The sequence below is a fragment of the Somniosus microcephalus genome, chromosome 27 (assembly GCF_052327205.1).
Source record: "Somniosus microcephalus isolate GS21.2 chromosome 27, FLI_Smic_1.0, whole genome shotgun sequence".
In the NCBI taxonomy this organism is placed as follows: Eukaryota; Metazoa; Chordata; class Chondrichthyes; order Squaliformes; family Somniosidae; genus Somniosus; species Somniosus microcephalus.
In genome coordinates, this window is record NC_141013.1 from 4,602,497 (window position 1) to 4,613,048 (window position 10,552).

A 10,552-nucleotide genomic window follows, 5' to 3' on the forward strand; every position below is an offset into this window, starting at 1 on the left:
CGAGGCCGGAGAACGGGACAGGGAAGGGTGGGGGGAAAGAGAGAAAAATTGTACAGCAAATAAGATTCTTGCGTAAAGAATAATAATATTGACAAACAGTCACGATACTTGGACAACCTTTAGGGCATGAATAGAGCTCCTTTTTGACCTATAATATTGCAACAAATGCCCATCTGTATAATTTTTACAATGTGAAGGACAATGTTTGGTACATACCACATAAAAGCAGGCACGAGAACATGGGTCACCGGATAGATCAGTAGCATTTGTAAGATATTATTTTGAGACTTAACAATTTGCAATTTTCTGGTCAATTTATTATTCTGGAACTGCGAGAGAGAAACCCTTGCAAGAGTGTGAAACAGATCAGTTAAGATGTGACAATAATTTGTTAGACTCTGATGTTGAAAAGAAAAAGGTTGGGGGGTTTGTACATTTCAGAGATGTCTCCTGATATCAGGAAGTTCTTTTTCACATAAACAGTAAGTAACGTATGGAATGGACGTCGGAGTACAGTAGCAGAGGCAAAATCCCTGGAACCAGTTACAGAACAGCGAGATGCTGTGATGGGAGTTTGTAGGATCCAGATAGAGTCGTCGAGATGGGCTTCCTGAGCCATGATTACCTTGTGATCTAGCCCGCCAGGTGCACTCTATTCATAGGCTTATTAAATATTGGGAAGATCAAAGCCATTGTTTTCAGTCCCCGCCACAAACTCCGTTCCCGAGCCACTGACTCCGTCCCTCTCCCTACATCTGTCTGAGGCTGAACCACACTGTTCGCAACCTTGGTGTCATATTTGACCCTGAAATGAGCTTCCGACCACATATCCGCAGCATAACAAAGACCGCCTACTTCCACCTCCGTAACATCACCCGTCTCCGGCCTTGCCTCAGCTCATCCGCTGCGGAAACCCTCATTCATGCCTTTGTTACCTCTAGACTAGACTATTCCAACTCACTCCTGGCTGGCCTTCCACATTCTACCCTACACAAATTTGAGGTGATCAAAAACTCGTCTGCCTGTGTCCTAACTCACACCAAGTCCCGTTCACCCAATCACTCCTGTACTCGCTGACCTACATTGGCTCGATTTCAAAATTCTCATCCTCGTTTACAAATCCCTCCATGGCTTCACCCCTCCCCATCTCTGTAATCTCCTTCAGCCCCAGCCCCCCACCCCGAGATAGCATCCCGGATTATAAATCGCTCAACCACTGGTGGCTGTGCCTTCGGTTGCCTGGGCCCTAAGCTCTGGAATTCCCTGCCTAAACCTCTCCGCCTCGCTTTCCTCCTTTAAGACGTGCCTTAAAACCGACCTCTTTGACCAAGCTATTGGCCACCTGCCCTAATTTCTCCTCATGTCAAATTTAGTTTTGTCTTACAATACTCCTGTGAAGCACCTTAGGACGTTTTACTATGTTAAAGGTGCTATATAAATATAAGTTGTTGTTATTTACTGTTGTATTGATGAATGATGTTGGAAATAATCTTTTACTGTCTGGTCAGCACTGAGTGCACAAGGCAGACAGTCAATATGAATGCTCATCCATGAGATGCTTTTGGATTTTACGCTGAAATTAACAGCAGCCTCGATTTTCATCGCTCCACCGTTGGCGGCTGGACTGTGCTTTCAGCGGCCAAGGCCCCAAGCTCTGGAATTCTCTCCCTAAACCTCTCCACCTTTAAGATGTTCCTTAAAACCGTTCCAAGCTTTTTTGTCACTTGTCCGAATATCTTTTTATGCGGGTCAGTGTCATATTTTGTTTGAGAATCGCTCCCATGAAGCACTTTGGGATGAAATGCAAGTTGTTGGGGTTACAAAACCGGAACCTTACGCATTTGCAACAAAATCCCACTACAATGAAAAAAAAACAAAAGTGACCAAAGGATGAGTGAGGATTTGCAACAAAATCCAAGCACATCGGGATGGCTGAAGGTGCCGCTCCTGCTGGGAGATGCAGGACACTTTGTAGATAAATGATCTCTTAACCTGCAGTGATCAACCAGGGAAACCAGGTTGAAATATTCTTAACCCATTTCAGAATCAGGTTGCATTGGATGCCTTCATTTAAAAAACAATAATTCTCCCCAATACCAACAGGAACTTTAAAGTGACTTAGGAGAAGTTTGCCCAAATAAACCTGATCTCCATGGGCCCACACTTGAACTGTGGTGTTGATCACGGTTTCCACTGCTGGACAGCCAGGAATACCAGATGACAGATATTATGACTATGTGGCAAGCACTGTACACAATCTCTTGCTGTCTCCTTACTTCCTTAGATATGGAATTAATTTTGTGATGTGGCTCACTACACAACCAAGTGTGGATGTAGTATCCCATGCTTAACATCTTGAGACATTAAACCGAGGCCCCATCTACCTGCTTGGATGGACATCAAGGAACCCGTGGCATTATTTGAAGAGGAGGGTGTTCTCTTGCTATCCTGACCAACATGCCTCCCTCAACCAATACCACAAACTGGTCATTCATCCGATTGTTTGTTCGAGTTTGCCTGCCGAGTTTCCGCACTCAAAAAGCAATTCATAGTGTAACCCAGACATTTTATCAGCATGGTAAGGCGTTAAATAAGTGAAAATATTCATCTTACTTTTTGTAACCACTGGGTAACACATGGATATGTATTCAGTACAGTTCACAATTTGAGCTCCAAGTATCAAGGCATCTACCTTTGAGTAGCTCTCAGCCGCATCTTTGAGCAAAGTCAAGACCTTCAGCAGCGATTTCTTCAACTCAGGAGTCACCTCTGAAACACAGAAAGGGCCGTATAACAACATGGGCCACACACCTTCGATAATCTCAAAATACAGGCATCACAATTTGGATACAGGGCTAATTTTTTTTTTTTTTTTTTTTTAAACTCAGTGCATTATATAATGGTGGATGGGTTCTGAAACTTCATTAGAAAGTTTATTAGCAACAGCAGAGATAAGATTCTCTGAATAAATCAAATTACTACAGAAAATAAACTTCAATAGGCCCTTCAATTGCTCCACTGATAATATATTTTAAATCACAATGGGAAACGTGATTTATTTGTGCAATTTTCCAGTTTTATACCATTCATTTCCTTCCTCTCTCAACAGCAACAAAGAAACCAGTTCCAATTTAACAGCCAATTCCCCCCAAAAGAGAGATTTATGTATTTTGGAATTAAATTATAACCGCATGGAGGACGAGCACAAAAGCCTAAACACTTGGGGGTCGAGTTTCTGCGAGTTAGATCAGCACAATGGGCAGAATCAGCCAACCCAGTGCAAAAGATCGTTTAAAATTCCACATGAGTTACGCCCAAAACCACTTATGTTCGTGTTTCCCCCCCCCCGCGATCTTTTAGCTGGTTTAAGATTCAATTCACCAGCTCAGGCCCCGCCCACAAAGCTGGCCCCACCCCCAGGTCATCAGTGCGAGATTCCCACAGTTCGGGAAGAATCTTCAAATCGCACTCATTTTCTGAAGTGTGCAAGCTTTAACATTTTTATCTCATCAAAACATATTAATTTACTAAGAAACAGACTAATGTACGCCAATGAAACTATTAAATGGTTCAGTATAGTTTTTTTAAAGTCATTTTCAGTGATTTTAAATCAGGTTACGGTTTAGGGGGTACGGTAACATAAAGGTCATGTTACTGGACTAGTAATTCAGAGACACAAGTTCAAATCCCACCATGGCAGCTGGGGAATTTAAATTCAGTTAATTAAATAAATCTGGAATAAAAAGTAGATCAGTAATGGTGACCACGAAACTACCGGATTGTCATTAAAAACCCAATCTGGTTCCCTTAGCGAAGGAAATCCGCCGTCTTTACCCGGTCTGGCCGAGGAGCGACTCCAGACACTCAGCAACGTGGTTGACTCTTAACTGCCCGCTGTGGTTCAAGGCGGCTCACCACCGCCTTCTCGAGGATAATTAGGGATGGGCAATAAATGCCGGCCTTGCCAGCGACGCCCACATCCCATGAACGAATTTAAAAAAAACAGAGGACTGGACACCCCGATTAAAAATGCTTATTTTTGGTGATAAACCCATTTTCAGCTGTGTGAATAAAATCGCACCAGGTTACCGCTCTTAAATACATCAAGGAATATTCTTTAAATGGAAAGAAAAAAACCGATTCCGTTCTACTACCTTGCCGGAGTGCACTGGTCCATGGATGATTTTACATTTGTGATGATGCAAATGAGCTTTAGCAGAAACCTGAACTGTAACCCGACCAGCACAATTTCGAGTGCATTTTTTTTTGGAGGCGCAATTTCCCCGATTGCACCCAGAGTGGAATCCCGACCCCTGGGTGGTTTACAGGTTATTGTAACTTTAGAAACAGAAAACAAAGCCAAGCAATTCCTCCGTTGGACACTCACCCCAGGGTTGCGACTCTATGATTTTAAGCTGTACGCGGGCTGCACCCTCGTGGTTTTCCCCAATCTCGCGACACATGCTGAAGCAAAAGGCCACCATGTTGTGCTTCTCGCTATCCCCGGGGAGACAGCGCTTGATGTAGTCCAGCAAAGCCGTCTTCAGGTTTCCATTCTACATTTCAGCAAAAGAATCTCCCAAAAATCACTTTGGAGGAAATTATTTGGAACATTAGCACGGTTAAGAAACGAAGGTAGCGTGCTGGTGCGAACACACGGTGCCCCAAGTGGCAGGGCTGGGATTAATAATGGGGAATCCCCACACCCCGAGCTCCTGATCGACACTGTCGCCATTATATGGTACAGTTGCTCAGTGGTTAGTTAGGGCACTGGACTTGCAATCCAGAGGGAAGAGTTGAAATCCCACCACGGCAAATTGGGAAATTGATAAAATGATCATGAAAGCTGCCGGAGTGTCCTAAAAATCCGTTCACTACTGCCCTTCAGGAAGAACCTGTCACCCCTTCCCAGTCTGGCCTACTTCAGTCCCGTACTATTCGGTTGACTCAATGTCCTCAGGGCAACTAGGGATGGGCAATAAATGTGGCCGTGCCAATGTTGCCCACAGCCCCAGAACAAGTGCTTTTTTTTTTTTTTAAAGAAAAAGTTTGATTTTATTCCTTAATACCAACCCTATCATCTTCCTATTGCAACTGAACAAAAACAGAATTCTGGCTTAATCTCTCATCTGAAGGTTGACACCACTGACATGACCGTACTCCCTCAGTCCTGTATTACATTACCAACCTAGGAAATGTGCTCCAATGCTGGTGTGGAGTTTAAACCCAGAACCTTTTTGCCTTGTAGTAAACGAGGGAGATTCCCATGAAAATATCTCACAAACAGATCGCAATTTAGAACAGTGGACACATGGGAAAAGTCACAGATTAAACAGGTCCGACTACTTTCCCAGTCTATTTCCCCAGACAACCCTCACCTACCGAGTCAACGTTTTTCCTCAGCAGCATTTCAAACCTATGATTCTCGTGCAGCAGGTCAAATGTGTACGTCATGTCATTGTACCGTCCAATGCCAGTGACCAGCCGGACCTTTGGAGAGAAAAAGGATATTCGCACTCCGGTTCATTCTCTATGTCTTAACTTTGATACTTTATCTTAATTAACACACAACGTAACTAAGTAGGGCTTAGAAAGTCGGGAGGAAGTCCTCATTACAATTTGAGATTCAGTTTTAACATCTCGCCAGATTGACGGCACCTCCCCCAGTGACGCACTGCGCTCTCAGTGTGGAGTTTGTGCTCACGTCCTGGGATGGGGCTCCAACTCAAAACCCACAAATAAGGGCACGGCAGCAAAGTGGTTATGTTACTGGACCAGTGATCCAGAGACACAAGTTCAAATCCCACCACAGGGGAATTTAAATTCAATTAAATAAATCTGGAACAAAAAGCTAGTAGCAACTACCGGATGATCGTAAAAACCCATCTGGTTCACGAATGTCCTTACCCGGTCTGGCCTAGATCTGACTCCAGACACACAGCAATGTGGTTGACTCTTAATTGCCTCTCTGAAATGGCCTAGCGAGCCAGTTATATTCACCACCACTTTCTCAAGGGCAATTAGGATTGGGCAATAAATGCTCGCTTTGCCAGTGACGCCCACATCCCGTGAATGAGTAAAAAAACTTGAGGCAAGAGAGCTGCCAATTGAGCCCCGGTGACATCTGGTTCAGTGAACACAGGTAGAAGGAGGAAGTGAAGAAAGCTGATCGTTTACAGGGCACGGCTTCCAAGGGAAAGTAAGAGTGTGTCCCGTTGTCTCAGCAATGGGCTGTAGTGAGGTTAGATTTTGGATCCACAGGGTGCAGGAAACAAGAACAGAGATGACATTGCCCCCAGTGAAGTATCCAGGCACCAGCAAACAATGTACAAAGTCCAAGTGAAGGAATGGCCCTGGTCAGTTAATGAAATACATCTTCCTCGACCACAAAGCAACAATTATTCTACAATAATGGCCAAAATATAAAGTTTCCATACTTTTCAAAGGTTAAAATAAAAACTTGGTACCCAGAGAATCCAGAAAACCCAGGGATAGGGAATGTGTATAGGCTGCAAGAATCCGGAAGCACATTTGTTTCTTTGATCCGTGCTCCGATAGAATGAGGCACCCTTGGATTGTTCTCCCATTGCTAAAGCTCCATATTCCAGCAGTCAGTGCCTTGCCCAGCAGCAGGTAACCGTCCTCAGTTCATAGTTAAGAATTCCTAATCATACATTTATACTTAAAGGAAACATTTGCAGGGCTATGGGGAATGAGGTTTGCCAGTTGTTATGCAGCAGTGTTTTACTGTGTCCGTACCATGAGACTGTACTCTTCATTGGGAGCCAGGTGTTTGTGACTGAGATGCCGTGCAGCTTGCAACACTCGACTAATGCCCTCCATGTGGCAGGTCAGGCTGAAGCAGTCATGTGCCAAAATCAGCAGTTCTACAGCTTTAGGATCCACGGAGAGAGGAGACAAACATCAGTTATTGACATTATTAGAAAGAATAAAAGAACTTGCATTTCTATAGCGCCTATCACGACCTCAGGACATTCCAAAGCGCTGCACAGCCAATGACGTACTTTTGAAGTGTAGTCACTGTTGTAATGTAGCAAAGGCGGCAGCCAATTTGTGCACAGCAAGCTCTTTTACATCCACCGGAGATGGGCCTTGATTTAGCATTTCATCCAAAAGACGGCACCTCTGACAGTGCAGCACTCCCTCAGTACCGCACTGGGAGCCTCAGTCTGGATTATGTGCTCAAATCTCTGGACTGGGGCTAGAACCCACAATCTTCTGACTCAGAGGCGAGAGAGTGCTGCCCACTGAACCAAGGCGGAGTACATTCTCCTAGGTGGGCAGCAACCAAGGCTAAAGAGCCTAACCTATTATTTACAATGGGGGCAGGAGAGGCAACTGCACTCAGACACAAGTACCCCCACTGGATGTTAACACAGTGTTCAATAATGACTTTCAAAAGGGAATTGGAAAATAAATGAAGGGGAAAAATTTGCAGAGCGATGGGTAAAGAGTAGGGGGAGTGGGACGAATTGGAGAGCTCTTTCAAAGAGCCGGCACAGGCACGATGGGCCGAATGGCCTCCTTCTGTGCTGTATCATTCTATGATATTCAGAGTCACATTCTGGTTTTCGCTTGCCGGGGCTGCCTGGAGTGAGGCCCGAGCCCAACCCTTCTGACTCGGAGGTAGGAATGCTACGGCTGAGCCAGTGGCCACTCCGTCCAGACGAGAGTCCCCTGTTGGATGTCGGCCCAGTATTTATGGGCCGTATTCTAGTCTCCACTCACCGGGGCCGTCTGGAGCGGGGTTCGAGCCTCCGGCTCAGAGGCAGGAATGCTACCACGCAGCCAATGGCTTATTCCCAACCTAATGGGTGTGGGCAACCAAAACAGCAGCTAATTTAGAGCTGGCGCTTGGATTCAGATCAGCACACAGTTCTCTTGGATAGAAAGGTTTCAGAAACCACCTTCAGAAAGGAGTCTCTGTTTTTGAGCAGTCTGGAGAGCCGAGAATGGATTATCTTTGGATAATAAAAGTTTGAAGTTACAGAAAAGCTGGCATTTCTCTTTAAACACAAGATGATCACTGCACATTTCAAGCCATTTTGTAGCATTATTCCAAGATAATGGTCGTCATGTAGAATACTTACTGCATTCCAGTTCCCCATTTGGAATGGATGAAATTTTATCCAGCAGCTTGGTGCCAACGAGGATTGGCTCTTGGCACAGTTTAGCCAGTTGTAGGAAGGCCTCTTTCCCATCGAGAAGGTTATAGATCTGCCTCACTCCCACTCCTGTGACCAAAGACAAGGAATAGAACAACAACTGTTACGAACGTGAATTGCATCTCTCTGACAAAGGCTTGTTGCTATCCAACTCGTTCTAACTATGGTTACATTTCCAGGAAAACTTTCAAACAGAAAGTCCTTTTTCAGGAACAGGGCAGGTTAGACCACGGTCCCTTAATTGCTCAGACCTGAATCCATACCAGATTCTCCCTTCGCTGGCTGAAAAGGACAAAGTTAAATGAGTTTGGACAGTCTCGATGCAGTTCCCAACTGGTGCAAGTCACCACCACAAAACTGTCCACAATTTGATACTAAACTTGTAGTCTGACTCAAGAGATGGCTGGTGGGGAAAGTGGAAGTTCAGAAACCATGCACGTGTTTGGGACAAAAAAAGCCCAAGAGATGACGAAGAACTAAAATCAAAAATTTTGTCTTCATGAAAATAAATCCATCAATATTTTTACTGGTTTAAAACAAAAAAAAAAACAACTTGAAACTTGATCTAACAATAAGAGACCTCTCACTAGGTCAGTTGGGTCAGACAGCAGTAATAAAAACAGAAAATGCTGGAAATACTCAGCAGGTCAGGCAGCATCTGTAGAGAGAGAAACAGAGTTAACGTTTCAGGTCGATGACCCTCCGTCAGAACTGGAAAAAGTTGGAGATGCAACAGGTTTTTAAGCAAGTGTAGGGGCGGGGAAAGGGGGGGGAAAGTGCTGGCAGCCTTCCAGTACCTTATTCAAGTGCGTTCTTCATGTGCAGCCCTACTCAGTGCCTACTTGACCATTGGCAGGCTAGATAACGGTGGAAGACAACATAGCGGAACCCGATCCTGACCTCTCCATATGTCCACACTAGTGTGTATTTTCCAGCAGGGACCCACCCCCAGATAGCAATCAAAATCAGGAACATTGGCCAAATTCTTCCCTCCCTATGCAGGAGTACCAAGTGCAATTGTAGCACCCAACAGATGAATGATGGGATGTGCACAACAGGGCCACCAGCAGAAGAGCATTATTCTCTACCCCAGTGGAGGCTCAGTCATTGAGCATATTCAAGACAGAGATCGATAGATTTTTGGGCTCCAAGGGGATCGTGCAGGGAAGTGGAGTTGAGATAGAGGATCAGCCATGATCTCATTGAATGGTGGAGCAGGCTCGAGGAGCCGAACGGCCAACTCCTGCTCCTAATTCTTATGTACCGCTAAGCTGATATCTCTCTCTTTCAGATGGGATCATTCCTCCAGTGCACTTTCAGCACTTTGTTTTGATTTCAGTTTTTGCCATTTGCAATTTTTCTTTTTATCTTAAGCATTATTATATGATTAATGATATATAAATAGGGAATAGTTTGATGCTTTAGAATACTATAATAATAAGCAGATGCAACCACTTGGGGAAACAGGCATGTCTCACTATTTGAGACTTCATATCCTAATATATAAATATCTTATTCCGAGCAAGACTCAGGTTACCTCTGGGGTTCCTTCAGCATTAAAGGCAAGCACTTAAATCAACTGCTTTCGAAGTCATGAGTCAGATGTTTTTTTAAATTATTATTTTTTATTTTATTTATTTATTTATTTTTTAAAAAACAACTTCTTGCAGATTTCCATCCATCAAACTTCATACATCCATTTATTTAGAAAGGTTTCTGAAACCCAGGTGACCTTTGAATTGATGCAATTGCACCACGAGCATTTTGGATAAAAAACCTTATCTTTGAAGACAAGAATTATTCAAACAAATGATCAAAATTAATTTTCTGTTGGAAATGCCAAGCATCCTTTGGGAGTGAGCCAAAGGAGAACAAGAACTGCTTTGTGCGGTCCACATGCTGGGGTCCACATGCTGGGCTCAATGATGATGGTGATGATGGGATCAGAGGGGGCTTGAAGGTACAATGTATCCTCAGTGTGTATTTTCTTTGAGGCAGCTAAGCTAATCCGTTAATAGGTTCCTCAACATCTCCGCTGGCGAAGGCACTATTGTACATAGAATATACAGCACAGAAACAGGCCATTCGGCCCAACTCGTCTGCGCTGACGTTTATACTCCACACGAGTATTTTGACCTTTGGGCGACCGATTGGCGGAGTGTGCGGGTCGGCTGCTGGTTTAGGCGGTGAAGAGGCCACTCCCCCCACCATTTGAAAGGCAAGCTGCGGGGCGCCGAACAGGTGTCCCAACGCAGATTACGGATTGCGGCCTCAAGGGGAGAAATACTAGACAGGTGGACGCCCCGCTGAATTGAACGGCAGGACCTCATCAAAAAAATTTTTAATTAAAAAAAAAACTCAGTTTC

General features: G+C 44.4%; 1 protein-coding gene across 3 annotated transcripts in view; it reads right to left on the bottom strand.

Annotated features, from left to right (window-relative positions):
- spg11 (SPG11 vesicle trafficking associated, spatacsin) overlaps positions 1–10,552 on the bottom strand; it is a 147,659-nt gene that overhangs the window by 6,773 nt on the left and 130,334 nt on the right. For all 3 annotated transcript variants that reach the window (XM_085968394.1, XM_085968393.1, XM_085968395.1), the window contains exons 33-37: positions 8,112–8,255; positions 6,760–6,893; positions 5,383–5,490; positions 4,388–4,556; positions 2,693–2,769 (exon numbers count right to left, since the gene is read on the bottom strand). In XM_085968394.1, the coding sequence (XP_085824520.1) occupies positions 2,693–2,769; positions 4,388–4,556; positions 5,383–5,490; positions 6,760–6,893; positions 8,112–8,255 (632 nt within the window). The remainder of the gene's footprint in view (positions 1–2,692; positions 2,770–4,387; positions 4,557–5,382; positions 5,491–6,759; positions 6,894–8,111; positions 8,256–10,552) is intronic.